This window comes from Oncorhynchus nerka, linkage group LG3 (genome assembly GCF_034236695.1).
Source record: "Oncorhynchus nerka isolate Pitt River linkage group LG3, Oner_Uvic_2.0, whole genome shotgun sequence".
NCBI lineage: Eukaryota > Metazoa > Chordata > Actinopteri > Salmoniformes > Salmonidae > Oncorhynchus > Oncorhynchus nerka.
The window spans coordinates 43,861,444-43,887,237 of record NC_088398.1 but is presented as its reverse complement, the minus strand read 5'-3'; the positions used below and the strand labels follow the sequence as shown (position 1 = coordinate 43,887,237).

Genomic DNA, 25,794 nt, shown 5'->3' with positions numbered 1-25,794 from the left:
GTCAATTTCAGTCAGTGGCTGTCTGCATGTTCCGTTGTCATGCTGTCTTGTTTAACGGGTAACTGTTATTTCTCTCACTCTCTCCACTACTGTTCTCCATGCTCTCGACAGAAATGACACTTTGTAGAGGATAGTGTATGACAACAAGAAACGCTTCGTAAAGCAGTTAATCTTTTACACTTGTCAGGATCTGCCGGTGCTTGTGTCATTCAGTGAGAGAGGTATCAAATACTGATACCCAGACTTACCCTTGGAGGTTGTAAAAGTATCTTAAAACCTCTTGAAGCTAGGGGGCACTATTGTTATGTTTGGAAAAATAACTTTCCCAAAGTAAACGGCCTATTTCTCAGGACCAGATGCTAGAATATGCATATAATTGACAGATTAGGATAGAAAACACTCTAAAGTTTCCAAAACTGTCAAAAGATTGTCTGTGAGTATAACAGAACTGATTTTGCAGGTGAAACCCTGAGAAAAATCAAACCAGGAAGTGGCTTCTATTTTGAAAACTCCATGTTCCATAGCCTCCCTTTGATCCACTTAAAGGGATATCAACCAGATTCCTTTTCCTATCGCTTTCTCAAGATGTCAACAGTCTTCAGACATAGTTTCAGGCTTTTATTTTTAAAAATGAGCCAGAAAGACAATATCGCGTCAGGTGGTCACATGAGTTTTGCTCGCGCAACAGAGTTTGGACAGCTATTGTTTTTCCCTCTCCTACTGATAAAGACATTTGCCGTTGATATATTATCAATTATATATTTTTAAAACAACCTGAGGATTGATTATAAAAAACGTTTGACATGTTTCTGTGGACATTACGGATATTATTTGGAATTTTCGTCTGTGTTGTCGTGAATGCTCTTTCCTGTGGATTTCTGAACATAGCGCTCCAAACAAACGGAGGTATTTTGGATATAAAAATAATCTTTATGGAACAAAATAACATTGTTGTATAACTGGGAGTCTCGTGAGTGAAAACATCCGAAGATCAAAGGTAAACTATTAATTTGATTGCTTTTCTGATTTTCGTGACCAAGCTACCTGATGCTAAGTGTACTTAATGTTTTGTCATGCGATCGATAAACTTACACAAACGCTTGGATTGCTTTCGCTGTAAAGCATAATTTCAAAATCTGAGACGACAGGTGGATTAACAAAATGCTAAACTGTGTTTTGCAATATTAGACTTGTGATTTCATAAATATATATATTTTTAGTAATATTATGTGAATGTGGCGCTATGCTATTCAGCGGTTGTTGATGACAATTATCCCGCTAAAGGGATGGGTAGCGTCAAGAAGTTAATTCACTTGAAATTGGCTAGTTAGCTATTTTGAAATGGCCCTTGAATACAGCTAAACAGATTACAAAATATCCCTGTCATTAAGTTATACTGTACATTACTTGGACAGTATAACACCATCTTAAGTTGCAACATTTTGTTAACTTTTCTGTAATCACACACCGTACAGTAGGAGTGTACATGTAGACTCACCAGTAGGTTGACTCGGACAGTAACAACAAGTTTGAGCCAGGAGGGGAACTTGGAGATTATCTTGGTGATGAAGGAGGCAATGGTGTCTCCGTAGTCAGGCTTGTGGAACTCTGCCTCGTTTAGTCCGTCTATCAGTATGATATTGTCTTCTTCTGGAATCTTCCTCTCTAAACACACACGCGCGCACACACACACACACGCACACACACACACACACACACACACACACACACACACACACACACACACACACACACACACCAGTAGAGAAGACGGTGGAAAGAAACAAATCGACAATTCATAAACTTTTCAGGCCAAGTCGACTGCAGACATGCCATTTTGCCGAGAAGTAGAACATTTTCTTTTGAGTTTGATCTCATAAAATTTTGTGTCAGTAAAAATAAGAACTGAACATACAGCAGAGAAAGAGAGTAAGATAGTTGGACACCACACTTTAAAGAACTACAAACAACTTTGTATTTAGATAACATCTCTCTGCACTGCAGTTCCTGGTGCATTAACACATCTTAAGACGGTTTACTCTGGTATTCTCCCACATCTCTACAGCTAGCACAGTAATGAATGAACATGAGTGTGTTTTAGTCCGCAGCCATATCGACAGTGCAGTATGCTAAACTGCTCTGTGGTGAGACCGCAGCGGGGATCTGAGCCATGCTTTCACAGCAGCAGAACGGCAGGGCCCTTGTGTGCATCCCAAATGGCACTCTATTTCCTATTTGAACATAGGCTACTTGTCAAAATATAGTGCACTATATAGGGAATAGAGTGCCATTTGGGACACAACCTAGTGTTCCTCCTCACATCCAGCTTTGCACAGTGATCAGAAACACGCTAAAATATAAATGACAGGAAAATGTGCAAATTTCAACTCCCTCCCAGCTGGGATGCCCCCCATCATCGTGATGGAGTGGACAAATCAACCCCCCATATCAAGCCCAATCAAACACGGTCATTCATTTCAATAAGGAACAGGGGGCAGTCGTGAGGGGACCGTCACAGGAGAGCTGCTGCATGCCCTGGCTGCACATTGATCCTCATTCTTTTCCATCTCCATCATTCCAACACTGGGTTTGTATATCTACATCATCTGTTTAGGCTCCTGCAGTAACATATCGATTCACTGCAGTGCAGGGAAAATAGTGGGTCGTGTTGTCTTTGCAAAACGGACTTGACCTTGAGATAGTCGTGCTTCTGTCTGTCTGTCTCGGGAGAGATGTCACCAAGTTTACGTTTTCTTGGAGAGGCACTATTCTTCTGCCCTGACAACAATAACAAAGTAATACTAACCATTTAGTGTAACATCAATTCAAATCAATGTTGTCAAAGCAAAATGCAGAGCTCCTGCACTAAGCAATTAACAATGTCCCCGCAGACTATGCTCCCTCTGTACAGCCAGCACTTAACACATTTAACTCAGGTATTTCAGGTTCTTTGTGTAAGGAATGGAATCAATTTATCTCAGCTGGCTGGAAGAATTGAAAAGCACAGAAAATGGTCTCTGAAGGGACCTTGGGTAGTCGTTTGCGATTTAAGTCATCTAAGCAAACCTGTGGTTAAATTACAGTTATAATACACTTGTCAGAAACCTTGAGCCACTGAAGGCCTAGATTATAGTATGGACTCAATGTGTGCTTTCAAGACATTATTTTGGACCATGAACACCAGTGACAATGAGACAGTCAGATATGAATGAACCTAGGTGTAACTAGTTTAGCATCGTACCCTTGCGGAGGTTGGCCAGTGGCTCCAACACACCCCTGCGGAAGGCTGCCATTGGGTCCTGGACGCAGGAGCGCAGACTGAGCATGCTCTGTAGATAGGAATCCTTCAGCAGCAGCTCTCTATAGGCGGTGAGCTGGTGCGCTCTGCACAGCAGGGCAGCGATACTGTGCACAAACTCTGGGACCAGGCAGGTGTAGGTGTTGTCAGCCTGGCAGTAGTGATATGCAACAACCTGGACAGGAGAAATAAAAAGAGAGTACAATTGTTTAGGAACTTTAATGGCTTAAAATGCATAACCTTTGTTGTATTAGTTCTTGCAAAGCCAATAGGCTTGGTGACTAAAAGGCATTAGATGCAATACATAGGGCCCTATAAAATCAGTTATATTTTTGCCTGATTCCCCTACATTATTGTATTTCATATTGATTTTGAATTTTTAGAACCGTTAAGGTATAAAAAAATATATATATAAAATAATGAATTTGGCATTACTGCTACTATTAGCCAATAGAAATGCATTGAATAACAGATTCACTACATTGAACAACAGATAGACAACAAAAAAAATCTAAACAAAGTTTGTTCTGATGTGACGGTCCTACAGTGCATTCGGAAAGTATTAAGTCCACCTGTGGTAAATTCAATTGATTGGACATGATTTGGAAAGGCACACACCTGTCTATATAATGTCCCAGAGCAAAATCCAAGCCATGGGGTCGAAGGAATTGTCCGTAGAGCTCCGAGACAGGATTGTGTCGAGGCACAGATCTGGGGAAAGGTACCAAAAAATGTCTGGAGCATTGAAGGTCCCCAAGAACACAATGGCCTCCATCATTCTTAAATGGAAGAAGTTTCGATTCCTAGAGGTGGCCGCCAGCTTGTTTTGGAGACTAGTCAGGATCGAGGGATAGATGAACGGAGCAAAGTACAGAGAAATCCTTGATAAAAACATGCTCCAGATCACTCAGGACCTCAGACTGGGGCGAAGGTTCACCTTCCAACAGGACAACCACCCTAAGCACATAGCCAAGACAACACAGGACTGGCTTCAGGACAAGTCTCTGAATGTCTTTGAGTGGCCCAGCCAGAGCCCAGATTTCAACCCGACCGAACATCTCTGGAGAGACCTGAAAACAGCTGTGCAGCGACGCTCCCCATCCAACCTGACAGAACTTGAGAGAATCTGCAGAGAAGAATGGGAGAAACTCCCGGAATACATGCGTGCCAAGCTCGTAGCGTCATACCCAAGAAGACGGCTGTAATCGCTGCCAAAGGTGCTTCAACAAAGTACTGAGTAAAGGGTCTGAATACTTATGTAAATGTAATATGTAATGAAATATGCACAAATGTCTAAAAACATGTTTTGCTTTGTCATTATGGGGTATTGTGTGTAGATTGCTGTAACATAACAAAATGTGGAAAAAGTCAAAGTGTCTGAATACTTTCCGAATGCACAGGATATCTGAGAGATATAAGAAAGATCAGGAAACAATACCTATATTTCTTTACATGTATTTACCCCCTTATTTGAGGCACTAAACTATCTCCATATTTTTTTAACTGGTACCGGGGACCTTCAGATGAGTCTTGTGAGGCTTGGGGGCTCCATGTGAAAAAACAGAGTGAGAGTCTCAGCTTTCAATAGATTGGTCATAATGTAGGTCAAACCGTTTGGACACTACAGACATTTCGTGAGAAGACACAATTTTGGGATGTCTCATGGTCTGGCAAACACACTCTAGCCACCTTTCACCATCGATGCGGAAGGGCTATATTGGCAGATGTGATGGATTGAGACACAGCCCATGCAAAAAAACACATATCTCTAGCTTAAACCATACAGATTATGTTAATTAGATTTCCACGTGGACGTACGACCTCATCAGAAGACCACTTTTGCGGTCTGGGAAAAATCTAATACATTTTAATTTTGGGGTGTAGTTACCCATTAATGTAACTGCGCACCAGCAAGACACTGTTGTTCGGTAAGCACTCATGTAATTGCAGAGTTTGCAAAACAAAAGACCACTGGATTGATGCAAATGATCATGATATCATTCTGCCAGGTAGGCATAAGCTACTTTGTAGTTAACATTTATTTGGGAAGATTTATGGGAAAGCCTTTCCCATCTCTACCAGTCGACGGTTATCATTAGCATCTATGCGTACTCCCCTTTTATAGGTCCCTAAATACATCAGTTTGGTATATAGACTAAGCCAGCCCTGACCTCAATCCACTTTTGCCATTATAAAATAGAACTTGGCGGTGAGAAAATACAGTAGCTATTTGTTAGTATGAAATCAAAGCTGGGACTTGAAGGCATGCCCTTGTATTATGACCTTCATATGCAATCGTCTGACTAACCAACACCCACTAGGCTATAACCCACTCCAGTCAGTCCACTTGAGCAGGGTTGTATACACTAGGAACGAAACGGAAGCAAACAGGCTGAAACGGATAGGGGTTATCTGGATTTGTCCAACAATAAATGTTTTCCAATGTAAAACATTTTTGCTATGTTGTGCACTAATGAATATGACCCTACCCAGACAGAGGGGATGATGATGAACTGGTTGAAGCATTGCTCAACGACCTCAACTAACCTCCCCAAATACTGTCTCCCAAGTGGAGCTCTAAAAGTAGGATGTCCTGCCTGTGCCTTGTACTGAACATGTTCTGCTGTGTTCGCGGACATCTGACTTGGACAGGGGTTGGCGGGTGGGAGAGGGGCTGTGGGACCCTGTGGATCTGTCTCTCTCTCTCTCCCTCTCTCTGTCCTAATTACAATCAAACCTGGAGGAGCTGACACACTTTACAGGGCAGAAGAACATGAGGAGGGAGAAGCAGGTGACTGGCTAGGTGCTACTGCACCTTAGCGCACCACATAGCAGCCATGACTCTGCCTGGGTCTACTGCAGAAGGACTCAAGACCTGGAGCCTGTCCCCAGGCACAATGATGAAGATGTCCCAGAGAGGTCAGAGAGACAGTTGGCCCATAACAACACCAGTCTCAGAACCGCACATTCACTATCAGATGAGAAAAATAGTCTAAATATGTCCCATCCTAATTTCTTGGATGCGACCTGTGAGTAAATCACACCCAAATAGTCTGATTTGAAATGAGAGAAATATAACCCTCACCAACAGATAAAACAAGAGTAAGCACTTTAACTGTAACAAAGTAGTGCTCTCATGATGATCTCTGTCACAGATCTAAATGGCAGAGGAAGTTGGCACACGATTGTGGCCTAGGACGAGGGAAGGAGGACCTTGAGGCGCATGCCTGGCCGCTGCCATTACGGCTGCTTCCTTCATAATATCCAATGAATTGATCAAATTATTATTGAATCGTCTGCTTGACGGATGGCGTTCTTTCCTGTTTGGACAGACGGGGTTAACAGGAATAGCTTGTCCTACACCTCCTCGGGGGTAAACTTCCTGGCCCAACGCAGCCTTCTGAGAGAGACGGCCAAGCTAACATGATGAATCTACAGAGCCTTCACAAGTGGTGGAGAATTCCACTTTTTCCCTGGGCATAATAATAAAGCGGCAGAAGCAAGGACCATTGCCAAAGTACTGTTACTAGCCCTGCTGCCAAGACATTTCTCACACTGGGACAATTAAGTCAAACGAGCTGCTACTGACAAAAAAAATCTAAATAATGAAGAGCTGTATCGGAGCAAAAAACCTAGCTTTGCTATCGATATGACATACTGCTGTGAGAGAGACACAATGCCGTTAGACACTGTGTGTGGGGTAAGTAGATGTCCATTGTTGTGGATGGATTAGAATGAAAGAGAGGAGACAGCAGCTTGCTAATCAGAAACTGTTTCACTGTACAGCTACTCTGTAGTAACCTGAGAGGAAGGATGCAGTAACATTGAGCTACAACGTCTCACAGATGTGGACCATACTGTACATCCCATGCAGACCACTACCTCATCAAAGAGACATGAACATCTGGTGTTTGTCAAGTATTTCTAGGTGATTCTCTGCAGTACAACTGGATGTTTCCAGAGTCGTGATCTACTGTAATTAATTTCTAATTCAGGGACAAAACTTTGAAGTGTGATTGTGCTCATATACGCGAATCAAGCGATACCAGTGCCTAATTGCAACTGCAAAAGCATGAAATAATTTGCGGCTGCATGAGTGAGTGCCCTGGATATGAGGGTGGATTTGAAGAGCGGCACCTCCTTTTCATTTAGCCGTGATGACTGACGATGCAATGTTGCGTGGCAGTCACAACACCACAGGAACGCTCCTTTGAGAGAGGCTGTTGAAAGCAGTTTAGTGCATAATTGGTATGAGGGATTCACAGAGTTTAAACATGTTAAAGGGGCAGTGCAGTCCAAAACTAGATTTTCTAGTTTTTTTGTTATGATATTTCCACACTACGAGGTCGAAATAACACTCTGAAATTGTCAAAATTATGATAATGCCATTTTAATGTAAGAGCCTGTTCAGGTGGGATGGAGTTTTTGGCCCAAAGCATGACACATCTGATCTGATCTGATTATTCTGACCAATGACCAGTCAGTCATCTTTAATTTCCATACGTATCATTAAAGCATTTCGTGCATATATTAAGACAAAAACAAATGTGGCTGTTTGTGCACACAAAACATTTTCTTGAGGCAAGCCGAAGTCTACGCCCCTTTGTCGTTGATTGATCAGCCTGAGAACAACATACGGGATCAATAGAAGGAGCAAGTTAGTTGAATTCCCAGCCTTTGATATTATTCAACAAACTCTGCAAAACCTTATGCATGTAATTCTGGAGGGCGTAGGCCCATTGGAAATCAAATGTGTTTTGAATCATCTTGTTGTGTCAGGACAGATTGATCTGGACTGAATTCTGCTATTCTTGGTTCCCTTTATTCCCCTCTAGATGTTAGAGATCGGCCATCCCCAATTTATGTTAGTACATTAACGTCAAGTGATGGTAAACTAAAACAGTCCTCTGGGCAAATACTTGTCCTGCTAAGGATATTGCCATTTGTTTTGGAGAGTTTGGAAGTCAATGCATATATACAACTGATAATTGAGCTAATAGAGATTGTACAGATAGTATTTGCATCTGTTCTTTCCATTGCGACAGTGTCTAGGTTTAAGTTACTCATTGAAAATCATTTGAAGCATTGGAAGGAGCTTTTTCCAGACCGCAATGTTACACCTAAACAGCATTATATGATACATTTTCCATCACAGATAAAGTAATTGGGTCCAATGGTCAGACATACAGTATGTGTATGCGGTTCGAGTCTAAACATTGTTTCTTTAAACAATGGGCTTCCAAGCTCAATTTAAAAAATATTTGCAAGTCTTTGATCAATCAGAACCACATATATGAAAGCTGACAAAATGTTAACAGTTCAACGCACCCAATTTTTTCAAATGAAAGGGAGATGGGACCTGTATCAGAGGTTAAAGATCTACAATATTTATGTGGACAATTGAGGGATTTCCATGGGTTTCAATGAAGTAAACAATGCTGTATCAGTCAAATGGCTTGTAATAAATTGTAATAAATACACAACTCAGAAGTCCATGATCTTTGCCAAAGTACTGAATGGTTATATGCCAGAATTTGGACTGGTCAAAAACCTATTTCTTGTTGATTCTAGGCTTTACTGTTTGAAATGTCAACCATGTCAAACTATACGCTTTGATCGAAACGTCATGGCTTATCAAGTTGAGGTCTCAGCTGGTTGATTTGACCTCTTATTACACAATTAGCAACAAGAGCCAAACATATGTACAAGTCAAATACCATCTTGTGGATGTAATAGAATTGTACAACAATATGTATCTGTGTTCCCCAGATATGAAAAGTGTACGGTCTTTGTTCTGTACTGTATTTTGTCTACATGATTACCTTCCTGTGTGTAAGATGACAATAACACAGTGAATTCCATTTGGTCATTATCTGTTCTTAATATGTGAAGAGATGAAAAGGATAAGATGCTTGAAATAAGAAATTCTGACTTTGACAATGCAGTTTAGTACTTGTCAGTGTTGATCAAACAGCTTTATAATTCTTGTAATTCTAGTTTCAAGCACTAAGTTACTCAGAACCAGTAATGCAATCTCAGTAACACGATATATTATCTTATTAAGATAATTAAGGACAAAAAAGCTTGAAACAAGTGAAATGCTCTAACATAAAAACTGCCTGGTAAGAAGAAATATCTTGTCAGACAAAAACAAGCATATATTGCCTTGATTAAAGATATTTAATCTTATTTAGATTTCAATTTTTGCAGTGCAGGGATTTTTCAATTAAGTGTTTGTTGTCATTCAACGAGAGATGAAGGTCTTTTAAGGGAGCATGCGGGCACACTCATTCATTTCGCCTAGCTGAGTTCGGCTAGGCGACACCTTAAGTGGGGTAGGCTCTAGAGCAGGGGTGGAGTGGTCTAGAGCACTCCAGTCATTGAGGGCCTGATTGGTGTCAAAACTTTTCTACATCCCTAGCAAACATAGCTGATTAATCAAATTGCATTCTTAAGTGAAGATCATGATTAGGTGATTATTGAGTCAGGTGTGTTAGCTGGGGCTGGAGCAAAACTGAGACACCAATCAGGCTCTCGAGGACTGCAATTGCCCACACCTGCTCTAGACAATCCTATCTACAAATCAGGGCTGTGTATGTAAATATAATGTAAATATATAACTATTTGTTTCAACACTCCCACACAATCAGACTGGGCATTTCAATGGCAAAATGAGGATCAGGGAAATAAATTATTAACCCTCAGGTGTAGCCACACTACAAAAGTATGTGGACACCTCTTCAAATTAGTGGATTCGGCTATTTCAGCCACACGTTGCTGACAGGTGTATAAAATCGAGCTCACAGCCATGCAATCTCCATAGACAAACATTGGCAGTAGAATGGTCCGTACTGAAGAGCTCAGTGACTTTCAACGTATCAAAGTCATAGGATTCCAACAAGTCAGTTCGTCAAATTTCTGCCCTGCTAGATCTGCCCCAGTCAACTGTTAGTGCTGTTATTGTGAATTGGAAACGTCTAGGAGCAACAACGGCACAGTAGTGAGTTGCAACACTCACTACCGAGTTCCAAACAGCCTCTCAAAGCAACATCATCACAAGAACTGTTCGTCAGGAGCATCATGAAATGGGTTTCCATGGCTTAGCAGCCGCACACAAGCCTAAGATCACCATGCGCAATGCCAAGCGTCTGCTAGAGTGGTGTAAAGTTCGCCGCCATTGGACCCTGGAGCAGTGGAAACGCGTTCTCTGGAGTGATGAATCACGCATCCCCATCCATTTGGAGGATGACAGGAGAACAATACCTGCCTTTGGTGGAGGACGAATAATGGTCTGGGGCTGTTTTTCATGGTTCGGGCTAGGCCCCTTAGATCCAGTGAAGGGAAATATTAACGCTACAGCATACAATGACATTCTAGACAATTCTGTGCTTCAACTTTGTGGCAACAGTTTGGGGAAGGCCCTTACCTGTTTCAGCATCATAATGCCCCTGTGCCCAAAGCAAGGTCCATACAGAAATAGTTTGTTGAGATCGGTGTGGAAGAACATAACTGGACTGGCCTGGGGTTGACCTCAACCCCACGGACACCTTTGGGATGAATTGTTATGACGACTGCAAGCCAGACCCAATCGCCCAACATTAGTGCCCGACTTTACTAATACTCTTGTGGCTGAATGGAGACTCACCTTTCCACAGAGGGGTCATATTAGTGTGTAGCCCAAACTGTTTGCTACAGACAGAAGATGGCAGATTGGCTGTACCAATTTTAGACGAGTCTCTAGACACTTGTGGGCGTCCTGGAACAAAACAACATTCAGGAGAGTCTCATCTTTCCACCGGGGGGGCCATAAGAGTTTGTAGGCCAAATCGTTCAGACGTTATAGACGTTTTCGTGATAAGACACATTTTCGGGATGTCTCATGGTCTGAAAAACACAGCTCCAGTTCTGCCATCTTTCACCGCGGAAGCGGAAGGGCAGTGGATTGAGATGCATCCAATGCAAAAAAAAAATTCCGCCATCCGTCGATTTTCACGGCCCGCGGAACCCCTCTAGGGGGTTAAACATATATTTTTATTTATTTTTTCATTAAATAAACACACACACTGATTTATTAGACATACAGTAAATTAAAAAGACTGCATGGGGGCTTTCAAGATGTTCAAATTCAGTGGCACGTGGCTCCTAGAGGCTGCCTATTCCCTATAGCAGTGGCTTGCTGTTGTCATTTTTATCATTTAGCAGACACTCAGGAGCAATTAGTGTTATGTGCCTTGCTTAATGGCAAATCGACAGATTTGACAAATTCACCTAGTTGGCTTGGGGATTCAAACCAGTGTTACTGGCCCAACGTTCTTAACCGCTAAGCTACCTGCTGCCTTGTCATCTCACATTATACTATCCTGTGTTAGTGCCACACTGATTCAATGCATCTAGTGCAGGAGTGGAAGGTCATTATGATGCCAAGGAGTGTTAAAAACATGTGTTATTGAAATAACAGTCAAGAAAACAGGGCACTCTGAAGCTGAACCATTCATGTGATGTAACAGCACCAGGGACAAGGGTGAATGAAACGGCTTGGAATGTTTTAGTCATATTTCATTATTTCTAAAAGTAATACAGTAATGTTTGTAAATGACAAGCTAAGCTGCAAGGTGGATGTGGTGTATCTTTTTTCTCAAAACAACAGAAGCAAAATGACAGATGGACATTTCAAAAGTGGGAAGGGGAAGAACTCTGTGAAATAGAAATAGATGGTGAATACTGAATAAAAAAGCTGTAATCACTTACAAACCTCAGCAGGGTAACTCAAAGCATAGCTGCGGGGAAGAAGTTTGGGGTTAGGGGGTGCTGCGATGTCTTTCTCCAATGGGGGGGGCTGCCCATGCTGCATATTGGTTCAGGATTATTAAATGCCCGGCGTACTACTTTTGTGAATAATTAGCATCAGTCAAAGGTTTGGGCACATCTACTCATTCCAGAGATTTTCTTTATTTTTTACATATTCTACATTGTAGAATAATAGTGAAGACATCAAAACTATGAAATAACACATGGAATCATGTAGTAATCAAAAAAGTGTTAAACTAATCCAAATATATTTTATATTTGAGATTCTTCAAAGTAGCCTTTGCCTTGGTGACAGCTTTTGTACACTCTCGGCATTCTAACAACCAGCTTCATGAGATAGTCACCTGAATGCATTTCAATTAACAGGTTTGCCTTGTTAAAAGTACATTTGTGAAGTTTCTTTAGTTTCTCTTTGCTTATTTGAGCTGTTCTTGCCATAATATGGACTTGGTCTTTTACCAAATAGGGTTATCTTCTGTATACCACATCAAACTTGTCAAAACACAACTGATTGGCTCAAATGCCTTAAGAAGCAAAGAAATTCCACAAATTAACTTTGTAAACATTTCAAAAAACATAATTTCTCTTTGACAAATGACTGGTACTGTATGTGTGTGCGTGTGTAGTGAATGTGTGGGTTTTGTGTGAGTGTCAGTGTATATAGTGTGTATATACAGAATAGTCTTATGAGTGTGCATAGAGTCAATGCAAGATAGGGTCAGTGCAGATAGTACAGGTAACTATTAATTAACTACAGTATTTAGCAGACTTATGGCTATATATATCAGTCTTATAGCTTGGGGGTAGAAGCGGTCTCGAAGCCTGTTTGTCCCAGAGCCGATGCTTCGGTACCGTTTGCCGGATGGTAGCAGAGTTAACAGTCTATGGCTTGGGTGGCTGGAGTTTTTGGCACCACCTGACATAGAGGTCCTAGATTGTACGGAGCTCGGCCCAGTGATGTACGATATGGCCAAAATATCATATCATGGTATTTTTCAACATTTTGATGGTATGACGGTATTTTATGTTTTTGATTTATAAAAGTTCTAAATTTGCTTAATGATTAGTGTGTGACCGTAGGGTGGCAACACATATATTCTAAATGATTTCAATGGGTCTTTCTCCATTCTGATTGTTTTATAGTGTTCAATTCAACTTCAACCTAAAATTGAAGTTGAATTGCGTCGCTCCACAGCTATTTTCAGGTCTCTCCAGAGATGTTTGATCGGGTTCAAGTCCGGGCTCTGGCTGGCCCACTTAAGGTCATTCAGAGACTTGTCCCGAAGCCACTCCTGTGTTGTCTTGGCTGTGTGCTTAGGGTGGTTATCCTGTTGGAAGGTGAACCTTTCCCCCGGTCTGAGGTCCTGAGCGATCTGGAGCAGGTTTAAATCAAACATCTCTCTGTACTTTGCTCCGTTCATCTTTCCCCTCGAACCTGACTAGTCTCCCAGTCCCTGGGGCTGAAAATCACCCCAACAGCATGATGCTGCCACCACCATGCTTCACCGTAGGGATGGTGACAGGTTTCCTCCAGACGTGACGCTTGGCATTCAGGCCAAAGAGTTCAATCTTGGTTTCGTCAGACCAGAGAATATTGTTTCTCATGGTCTGAGAGTCCTTCAGACTCATGCCTTTTACTGAGAAGTGGCTTCTATCTGCCCACTCTACCATAAAGGCCTGATTGGTGGAGGGCTGCAGAGATGGTTGTCCTTCTGGAATGTTCTCCCATCTCCACAGAGGAACTTTGGAGCTCTGTCAGAGTTACCCTTGGGTTCTTGGTCACCTCCCTGACAAAGGCCCTTCTCACCCGATTGCTCAGTTTGGCCAGCTCTTGGAAGAGTCTTGGTGGTTCCAAACTTATTCCATTTAAGAATTTTTTATTTTTTTATATTTTATTTCACCTTTATTTAACCAGGTAGGCAAGTTGAGAACAAGTTCTCATTTACAATTGCGACCTGGCCAAGATAAAGCAAAGCAGTTCGACAGATACAACGACACAGAGTTACACATGGAGTAAAACAAACATACAGTCAATAATACAGTATAAACAAGTCTATATACAATGTGAGCAAATGAGGTGAGAAGGGAGGTAAAGGCAAAAAAGGCCATGGTGGCAAAGTAAATACAATATAGCACAATAAAACACTGGAATGGTAGTTTTGCAATGGAAGAATGTGCAAAGTAGAAATAAAAATAATGGGGAGGCCACTGTGTTCTTGGGGACCTACAGTGCTGCAGACATTTTTTGGTACCCTTCCCCAGATCTGGGCCTCGACACAATCCTGTCTCGGAGCTCTACGGATAATTCCTTCGACATCATGGCTTGGTTTTTGCTCTGACATACACTTTCAACTGTGGGACCTTACATAGACAGGTGTGTACATTTCCAAATCATGTCCAATCAGTTGAATTTACCACAGGTGGACTTCAATCATGTTGTAGAAACATCTCAAGAATGATCAATGGGAACAGGATGCACCTAAACTCGATTTCGAGTCTCATACCAAAGGGTCTAAATACTTAAGTAAATAAGGTATTATTTTATTATTTTTTTTATAAATTTGCAGAAATGTCTAAAAACCTGTTTAAGCTTTGTGTTCATGGGGTATTGTGTGTTGATTGATGAGGAAAAAACATATTTAATCCATTTTAGAATAAGGCTGTAATGTAAGAAAATGTGGAAAACTGGAAGAGGTCTGAATATTTTCCGAATGCACTGTAAATAAACCGATTAATAAGCCATTCTGTATTGACAAGTCACCTCAGGTTGTAGGAAGCTGCTATATTCATGTTGTGAACTGTGAGCCACAGCCATTTGGACAATTTACCCAACCTGAGGTCTTTCTGACCATACTACTAACATGTTACCCTGGCAACACTGACGTTGTCCCAAATGGCACACTATTTCCCTTTATTGCGCATTAGACGCTCGTCAAAAGTAGCGCACCATATAGGGAATAGGGTGCCATTTGGGACGCAACAAAGAGACGAGTCCTAGGGGAGTCTGGCCCGACACATCATTTGCTTATCTCTGTGAGTGACAGAAGTGTGCAGTAGCAATCACAACATGTTAAGGATCCAGAATGAGCTTCTCACTCTCTCCCTCTCCATTGTATTGGAGCTGCCAAGGTGAAAATTGGGGCTGAGTGACTTCGCATTGGATGTTAAGTCCATTTGATGAGGGAGAATCAAGAGGAATGATTATTTAACTAAGCTCAGAGCTCGCTGCAAATCAAACGGGCCTATGATGTGAGAATTCATTTAATGGGGACTCTGTGTGATTGTCTTCAATAAACATCCAGGACCCCAGGGACATGTTTTAATTAACTTGCTTCAGATACAAATAAATTAATGTAAACAAACATAAATCAACTGAGTGCCGCACGGTCTGTTATGTTTTTTTGACAAAACCTCATGAATACTAAAGGAAACCCAGTCTCGATATGAAAGGACATGATTCAGGGAGGCGCCACAGCCTCCCTCCCCAATCTACAGTGGGATGAAATGAAGGACAGAAGAAGTAGACAGAGAGAAGAGAATACGTGCATCGGTAAAACTGATGAAATGATGAAAACATCAGTAGCCAAAACATCATAATAAGTACCAAGTGGCCTTTATAAATAGTGAAACTCGGCACAAAAGCAATAATGGCATTATAACGAATATAACTGTCAATTTGAAGATTTTATTACATTTATTTATCAAAATGCCTTCGGGAACATGTGAACTTTCATGTGCCTTCAAAATAAATTTGTATGCCATCTGTAAATACAAATAAAATAGTTAAATTATGAGCCTAGTTGGTTAATCCGTGGAAAAAGACAGGGACCTTCCCGCTAGCCATGATTAGCTGAGATAATGGATGGGCTGGACATGCCTAGAAATGAGTTTGGATTGGTCTGCCATATAGAATGTTTCTGTCTATGTGAAAAATATAACGTTGGACTGCCCTCAACAACATGGACTGCACTAAACAACATTACTGCCCTGAATTTTAGCAGGCGCTATAGACAAAGATCAGTGGGGAAAATGTATTATGGACTACTACTACGATCAGTGTGAACCAGAGTGACTTGACACAACGTGTCTCGACATGTACAGAGCATTTGGAAAGTATTCAGACTCCTTGACTATTTCCACATTTTGTTACTTTACAGCCTTAACCTAAAGTCTATTCAATTTTTATTTTTCCCCCTCATCAATCTACACACAATACCCCCTAATGACAAACCAAAATAAGATTTCACATTTTTGCAAATGTATTAAAAAGTACTTACATAAGTATTCAGACCCATTAATCACTTCTTTGTTGAAGTACCTTTGGCAGCGATTACAGCCTTGAGTCTTCTTGGGTATGACGCTACAAGTTTGGAACACCTGTATTTGGGGAGTTTCTCCCATTCTTCTCTGCAGATCCTCTCAAGCTCTGTCATGTTGGATGTGGAGCATAGCTCCACAGCTATTCTCAGGTCTCTCCAGAGATGTTTGATCGGGTTCAAGTCTGGGTTCCGGATGGGCCACACCTGCATTGTCTTGGCTGTGTGCTTAGGGTTGTTGCCCTGTTGGAAGGTGAACCTTTGCCCCAGTCTGAGGTCCTGAGTGATCTGGAGCAGGTTTTCATCAATGATATCGCTGTACTTTGCTCCATTTACCTTTCCCTCAATCCTGACTAGGCTCTTAGTCCCTGCCGCTACATCCCAACAGCATGATGCTTCCACCACCATGCTTCATTCGTAGGGATGGTGCCAGGTTTCCTCCAGACGTGACGCTTGGCATTTAGGCCAAAGATTTCAATCTTGGTTTCATCAGATCAGAGAATCTTGTTTCTCATGGTTTGAGAGTCATCTAGGTGCCTTTTAGCAAACTCCAAGCGAGCTGTAATGTGCTTTTTACTGAGGAGTGGCTTCCATCTGACCACTCTACCAATAAGGCCTGATTGGTGGAGAGCTGCAGAGAACTCCCTCGGGTTCTCCCTGACCAAGGCCCTTCTTCGAGTCTCATAACAAAAGGTCTAAATATTTATGTAAATAAGATATATATAAATACATTAATAAGTCATGTTTTTTTTGTTGTAAAAATATGTATAAAAACCTGTTTTCGTTTTGTCATTATAGGGTATTGTGTGTAGATTTAATCCATTTTAGATTAAGGCTGTAGCGTAACAAAATGTGGAAAAAGTAAAGGGGCCTGAATACATTACGAATGCACTGTACATGTCTAGACAATAGTTACCCATCCACTTAGGTAGATGTGGCTGGTGGGTGGTTGTCACATTTCTTTCACATGACCCATCAATTTAGACAAGTGTGTCTGAGTAAGAATAATCTAATATTTATACAATATTTTTTATCTCAACACTATTTTTGATATTGCTACTATGCAAATATGCAAGTAACTGTACTGTATACACCTTCTGTATCCTCTGCATGTGACAAATACAATTTGATTTTACTTGATATAGTGTGTTTACCAGAGACGGTAATGTGAAGAACAACATGACCACATGTTGAAGAACAACACCAAAGTCAGATTAGGATATAGATGAAGTGTATTTTTACTACTACTTTTTGCTATTACTTTTACCACTTTTAGACTTGAAATCTTTGGTTATTTACTACACTACTCACTCTGTTTGGCACATGGCCTCACAAGTGAATCCTTAAAGAGGTGGGTGGGGCTAAGTCTTAAGAGGGTGTGAACGATGCTGAATGGTGTAGACAAAGAAGAGCTCTTCAGTAAAGTAGGTGTACCACAATATTCTAGGGCCATTTTCTCAAAAGTGGGGTTACAAGTTTATCAACTTTCAAAGTAGAATTACTTCCCCATTGTTCCTCAACTGTAGTGTATGATATACAATTTTCTAGCTCCGAGTCTCTCCTTTTATCCAATGTAAAAAACACCATTTCAAATTTTGCTACATAAGACCAAATTGAGGCAGTGAGTCAAATGTTTTGTCAGCTCGTGCTTATATTGTGTGCATCTTCACACAACGGCACCAGTTGGATTTCAGTTGTTCATGGTGCCGGCCAGATTAGTTTTCTTTGCAAGCAAATTGTTCACCAATGACAGTGAAGTTAGGAAATTGTTCATGGTGACATTTCTCCCCTTGCCAACATGAGGTTCCACAAGCCCCATCACCACATTCTCTGACTCTCGATCACTTGCTGCCCGATGTGGATATTTTCACAGATATTGAAAGCCGCTCAGCAAGTAAAATTACGCACGCTCTCACTGTGTAGCATACTCCAAATAGCCCAGAGGAGATTGATAAGACTGCTTTGATTCTTCAGTGGACTGATATAGGGTGCACACAGTGCCTTAAGAAAGTATTCATACCCCTTCAATTATTCCACAGCCTGAATTCACAAGGTATTAGATCGTTTTCCCCCCATCTACACACAACACCCCATTATGAGAAAGTAATAACATGTTTGTAAAAATGTTTGCAAATTTATTGAAAATGAAATACAGAAATAACAAATTTTCATAAGTATTCACACCCCTGAGTCAATACTTTGTAGAAACACCTTTGGCAGCGATTACAGCTGTGAGTTTTTCAGGGTTGGTCTCTACGAGCTTTCCAGACTTGGATTGCGCAACATTTGCCCATTAGTCAAAGTTCTTCAAGTTATGTCAAATTGGTTGTTGATCATTGCTAGACAACCATTTTCAGGTCTTGCCATAGATTTTCAAGAAGATTTAAGTCAAAACTGTAAATCGGCTATTCAGTAACATTCACTGTCTTCTTGGTAAGCAACTCCAGTGTAGACTTGGCCTTGTGTTTTAGGTTATTCTCATGCTGAAAGGTGAATTAATCTCCCAGTGTCTGGTGGCAAGCCGAATGAACCAGGGTTTCCTCTAGAGTTTTGCCGGTGCTTGGCTCCATTCCATTTATATTTTATCCTGAAAAACTCCCCAGTCCTTAACGATTACAAGCATAACATGATGCAGCCACCACTACGCTTGCAAATACGGAGAGTGGCAATGTGTTGTATTGGATTTGCCCCAAACATATCACTTTGTTGTATTCAGGAAAAGATTTTCACTCTGTCAATTAGATTAGTATTGTGGAGTAAACTACAATGTTGTTGATCCATCCTCAGTTTTCAACTATCACAGCCATTAAACTCTGTAACTGTTTTAAAGTCGCCTTTGGCCTCATGGTGAAATCCCTGAGCAGTTTCCTTCCTCTCCGGCAACTGAGTTAGGAAGGACGCCTGTATCTTTGTAGTGACTTGGTGTATTGATACACTATCCAATGTGTAATTAAAAACTTCACAGTGATCAAGGGGATATTCAAGGTCTGCTTTTTTACCCATCTACTGTACTAATAGGTGCCCTTTTTTGCGAGGCATTGGAAAACATCCCTGGTGTTTGTGGTTGAATCTGTGTTTGAAATTCACTGCTCTCCTGAGGGACCTTACATATAATTGCATGTGTGGAGTAGATATGAGGTAGTCAGTCAAAATCATGTAAAAAACTATTATTGCACACAGAGTGCAACTTATGTGACTTGTTAACACTAAAACCGCCATAGGTCAACGGCTACTGATGTTTGATTTGTAAATAAAACATAAAGGCAAAAGAAAAAGCTACCTCCTGCACCTTCCCTGACTTTTACTAAATGTTTGCATTTTACATTGCTCAGTTGTCAGAATCTTTAAATGCCAAACTGAAAAGCATTTAGAGCTCTTTTACCTGTTGTTTCCACACCTAGTACCACCTTAATGGGCCAAGACAAATGCGCTGTAGGATGTTGGTACCAAGCCAGGCGCTAATGCGCCTCTCTCGCCTCACTGAATAACAAATAGATGAATGGGAGATACTTGTGCAGGTTAGTTCACAATTTGATTTAAATTAGGCCTAGCTGAATGACAAGGAAGGTGAAGAGGTTGATTTAATTTAGAAAGACAATAGTGTAATGATGAGTTTGATATGCCTATTTGTCAGCTTTGGTGCTCATGTTTATAGCAAATAATTTGACTTGCGGGTTGATATATTTTCCTTTTGTTTTACTTTGTAAAAATAAGCTGATATGGGATTGTTTTATTTACTATAACTATGTGTTGCAGTAGGCCTTTAGAATAACGCAAAACATATCTCGACTCTATCCTAATTGATGAGAAGGGACTTGAAAGGAAGCAAACGATGCCAGCCCACTGAATGAATGACAAATGGATGAAAGGAGATAATTGTGCACATTACTTTAGAATCAAATTTAAATGAGGCCTAACTAAATGGTAAGGAGGAAGAAGATGTTGATTTAATTATGAACAACAATAGTATAATGATGAGTTTGTGTTATACCTATTTATCATCGTTGGTGCACATGTTAGTAACTTGACCACGCACCTTGTGGGTTGATACCATTCTGTTTTAAGTTTTACTTTGTAAAAATAAGCTGTTATGGGACAGTTTTTTATTACTAATCACATTTATTGTAAGGGAAACGAAAACATGCTACGAAAACATGCAGTACACCTTTAGAATAATGCAAAACATATCCTTGACTATCCAAGTTGATGAGCGCGGGGAAGCAAACAATGTCAGTCAGCCAGCACAGCGGCCCATCGAAACTACACCTAAACTAATTTCACACATAAGAGTTAGAATATAGACTAGATTAAATTGACAATAGTCTGATGAGTGACAATATTATCAGTTGTCAAATTGTACATGAAGAGATGGGCATAGCTTGGAAATGACAGATGCAGGGAAAGGATCATCAGTTAATCAAATCGTCCTTCAGAGTCACATGCAGGTAAAACATTTTGATTTCTATATAGTATCAAAAAGAGCATATTCTGCAGTTTCTATGACACTTACATTTGTCAAATAACTCTCAAAATTCAGAGGTGCAATTCTATTTCCAAATGTCACTTTTTCCATCTGCACATTCCATGCATTCAGCAAATTACCAAATTCACTATTCTGTTTTCTTTTAAATACATGTTCTTATTTCCACAATGTTTCTTTAGACCTGACAAAACTAAATTATTACGGACTTCTTTGTGATGGACGAACTAGTGGTTTTTCATTATTACTTATAGCCTAGAGTAACATAAACTAATAAAAATGAAATTATGTTCTTTGTAATAATAGTTTTATGGTTTTCTAATGTTACCTAAGACCTTTAAAAACACCACTAAATTATTATTCTTCAGATAGCATATATGAAATGTATTTACTAGACCGTTAGAATATTGATGAGTCATCGGTTGGAAGTGTCAAGGATTTTCTTTAGGCCTACATTTTCACTAGGAATTTGCATATTTATAAAAAACATATCCTTGACTCTATATAAAAATAAAACTACTGTTGTTAAATTTCTACATGGATATACTGTGCATTTCCACAAATATTTATTTATGCATATCATGCTATATGGGGAGGCAGGGTAGCCTAGTGGTTAGGGCGTTGGACTAGTAACCGGAAGGTTGCAAGTTCAAATCCCCAAGCTGACAAGGTACAAATCTGTCGTTCTGCCCCTGAACAGACAGTTAACCCACTGTTCCTAGGCCGCCATTGAAAATAAGAATTTGTTCTTAACTCTTGCCTAGTTAAATAAAGGTAAAAAAATATATACAATTGATTCTTCACTATTTAACAAGCCTTGGTGCTTATGTTTGCGCACCTTGCGGGTTGATATGTGGCAACGTTCCCTAGCAGGTACTTACAGGCTGAAAGGCCAGTCGGTGCTAGTGTTACGCACATTTTTACTCCTGAACATACAGTTGAGGTCGGAAGTTTACATAACTTAGGTTGGAGTCGTTAAGACTTGTTTTTCAATCACTCCACAAATATCTTGTTAACAAACTATAGTTTTGGCAAGTCGGTTAGGACATATGGTTTGTGTAATTTTTCCAACAAATGTTTACAGATAGATTATTTCACTTATAATTCACTGTATCACAATTCCAGTGGGTCAGAAGTTTATATGCACTAAGTTGGCTGTGCCTTTCAACAGCTTGGAAAATTCCAGAAAATGATGTCATGGCTTTAGAAGCTTCTGATAGGCTAATTGATATCATTTGAGTCAATTGAAGGTGTACCTGTAGATGTATTTCAAGGCCTACCTTGAAACTCAGTGCCTCTTTGCTTGACATCATGGGAAAGTCAAAAGAAATCAAGACCTTTCAAATCAAGAAAATTGTAGATCTACACAAGTCTGGTTGGGAGCAATTTCCAAACGCCTGAAGGTACCACGTTCATCTGTACAAACAATAGTACACAAGTATAAACACCATGGGACCACACAGCCATCATACCGCTCTGGAAGGAGACACGTTCTGTCTCCTAGAGATGAACGTACTTTGTTAGCGAAAAGTGCAAATCAATCCCAGAACAACAGCAAAGGACCTTGTGAAGATGCTGGAGGAAACAGGTACAAAAGTATCTATATCCACAGTAAAACGAGTCCTATATCGACATAACCTGAAAGGCCACTCAGCGAGGAAGAAGCCACTGCTCCAAAACCGCCATAAAAAAGCCAGACTACGCATTGCAACAAGCACATGGGGACAAAAACCGTACTTTTTGGAGAAATGTCCTCCGGTCTGATGAAACAAAAATAGAACTGTTTGGCCATAATGACCTTTGTTATGTTTGGAGGAAAAAGAGGGAGGTTTGCAAGCCGAAGAACACCATCCAACTGTGAAGCACGGGGGTGGCAGCATCATGTTGTGTGGGTGCTTTGCTGCAGGAGGGACTCAAAGTAGATGGCATCATGAGGAAAGTTATGTGAAAACTTATGTGGATATATTGAAGCAACATCTCAAGACATCAGTCAGGAAGTTAAAGCTTGGTCGCAAATGGGTCTTCCAAATGGACAATGACCCAAGCATACTTCCAAAGTTGTGGCAAAATGGCTTAAGGACAGCAAAGTCAAGGTATTGGAATGGCCATAGGCTTTCCATGACAAAGGGCGTGAATACATATTGACTGAAGATAATTCAGCTTTTTTATTTTTATTTAATTTGTAAAAATGTGAAAAACATCATTCCTCTTTGACACTATGGGTTCTTGTGTGTAGGCCAGTGACAAAAAAAAAATCGCATTTTAATCCATTTTAAATTCCTGCTATAACACAACAAAATGTGGAAAAAGTCAAGGGGTGTGAATACTTTCTGAAGCACTGTACCATTTTAAGATTATAATTAGCATGGATCAATTCAATAGAATGGGCCACCCTGATCTTAATTTAAAATAGTTGATTATATAATTGTGCATCGTTCGCTTCCCCTTGCTCATCATCTCACCCATTCTCCCTCTTTCTCCCCATCATACTTTACTTAATTTATTTAATCTTTTGTTATATGTGTGAAATTAGTTTCAGTATAGTTTAGGTTCCGATTCAAAGCAATTATTGGGGTGATTATCAGCTCTGGGCACTTTCAACTATCGGAAGAAGGAGTGGAGCGGAGCTGGCCTTACTCTTGGGAGAAAGAGGGCAACGGGGGAAAAACCATAAAACAGTCATGTTTGTGATATTAAGATTCTAACACTGACTGTGTTATATAGACTTATTTAGGAAAAGACAAGGACAGGGACGGACGGACATGACTTAAAAAATAATAAATAAATAATATTCATGAGCAGTCAAAATGACTGCTTTAGCGGTTCTAGTGTTAAGGTATAGACACTCTCGTTGACTTCTTGCTATTCTGAGCACCAAGATGCACTTCACAGTAACAAAATGTCTACTTTGAACCTGACCGGTGAAATGACACAATGCCCCAAAGCCATCATGTGTAATAAATACATTTCCATGCAAACTTACAGAAGAACAACTTAAAAAAGAGAGCAGAAGTCATTTTATAATCTCAAAGGGTATGTCCCAAATTGCACCATATTCCCTATATAGTGCTACTTTTGACCAGAGCTCTATAGGTGATCTGGGACAAAGAAAGTCACAGCAACAACATTCCCAATTGTTGGGTTGGGCTATGAACTGTGATCTGGCAATGTGAGCCTACAGTACCTTGGTGGCCAGGCGTTTGACGGCCTCCTCCTTGCGTCTCTGGACCTCAGGGGTGCCGGGACAGCTGTTGTTCCGCATGGTGTTGGTGGCGCTGGGTGGAGGGGTGGGCTGAGGGGGCTGGCTGAGGGGGAGGTCAGTGCTCTGGGGGTCCCCACCATCTAAAAGGAAGAGCGGGAGGGAAGCAGGGTCGTCCATCAACAAGAAGACTCACTGTAAAGACTATTCAGGTGCAACCATGGCTACATCCTAAATGGCACCCTATTCCAATAGTGTACTACTTTTTACTCGTCAAAAGCAGCACACTATATAGGGAATTGGCTGCTGTTTGGGACTTAGCTGATAACTTTTCATTGTTTGACAAATCAGTTCTTACTCTCACAATGAAAATGTATTTCATTCGTACAGAATAACCTTGTGAGATTGTGTGGAAGACTTATACATAGCATATAGTATTCAGCATTTACCAACTCGAGAAAGCATAGCAATGACATCAATGCAACCAAGGCTGTGCCCTTCTGTATTCAGAAACATACAGTAGTCTGTAGCATTACAATTACACTACCGTTCAAAAGTTTGGGGTCACTTAGAAATGTCCTTGTTTTTAAAAGAAAAGCACATTTTTTGTACATTAAAATAACATCAAATTGATCAGAAATACAGTGTAGAGAATGTTAATGTTGTAAATGACAATTGTAGCTGGACAGCTTCATTAAATAGTACCTGCAAAACACCAGTCTCAACATCAACAATGAAGAGGCGACTCCGGGATGCTGGCCTTCTAGGAAGAGTTCCTTTGTCCAGTGCCTGTGTTCTTTTGCCCATCTTAATATTTTATTTTTATTGGCCAGTCTGAAATATGGCTTTTTCTTTGCCACTCAGCCTAGAAGGCCAGCATCCCAGAGTCGCCTCTTCACGGTTGACATTGAGACTGGTGTTTTGCGGGTACTATTTAATGAAATTGTCAGTTGAGGACTTGTGAGGCGTCTGTTTCTCAAACTAGACACTCTAATGTACTTGTCCTCTTGCTCAGTTGTGCACCGGGGACTCCCACTCCTCTTTCTATTAGAACCAGTTTGCGCTGTTCTGTGAAGGGAGTAGTACACAGCGTTGTACGAGATCTTCAGTTTCTTGGTATTTCTCACATGGAATAGCCTTCATTTCACAGAACAAGAATAGACTGACCAGTTTCAGAAGAATGTATTTGTTTCTGGCCATTTTGAGCCTGCAATCAAACCCACAAATGCTGATGCTCCAGATACTCAACTAGTCTAAAGAAGGCCAGTTTTATTTCTTCTTTAATCAGGATAACAGTTTTCAGCTGTTCTAACATAATTACAAAAAGGTTTTCTAATGATCAATTAGCCTTTTAAAATTATAAACTTGGATTAGCTAACACAACATGCCATTGGAACACAGGAGTGATGGTTGCTGATAATGGGCCTCTGTACGCCTATGTAGATATTCCATAAAAAATCTGCCTTTTCCAGCTACAATTGTCATTTACAACATTAACAATGTCTACACTGTATTTCTGATCAATTTGATGTTATTTTAAAGGGCAAAAAAAATTGCTTTTCTTTCAAAAACAAGGACATTTCAAAGTGACCCGAAACATTTGAACGATAGAGTACATATTTTTTTCTGCCAAGTGAAAACTTTATACCTATCTGTATCACTTCCTGTCAGAACCTGGATGATTGACGTGTTG

At 40.5% G+C, this 25,794-nt stretch overlaps 1 protein-coding gene across 1 annotated transcript in view; it reads right to left on the bottom strand.

Moving 5' to 3' along the window:
- Nucleotides 1–25,794, bottom strand: part of LOC115108441 (protein TANC1-like) — a 296,178-nt gene that overhangs the window by 60,990 nt on the left and 209,394 nt on the right. Inside the window, exons 11-13 of the mRNA XM_029632769.2 lie at nt 24,087–24,244; nt 3,242–3,473; nt 1,499–1,665 (exon numbers count right to left, since the gene is read on the bottom strand). Coding sequence (XP_029488629.2) covers nt 1,499–1,665; nt 3,242–3,473; nt 24,087–24,244 — 557 coding nt within the window. The remainder of the gene's footprint in view (nt 1–1,498; nt 1,666–3,241; nt 3,474–24,086; nt 24,245–25,794) is intronic.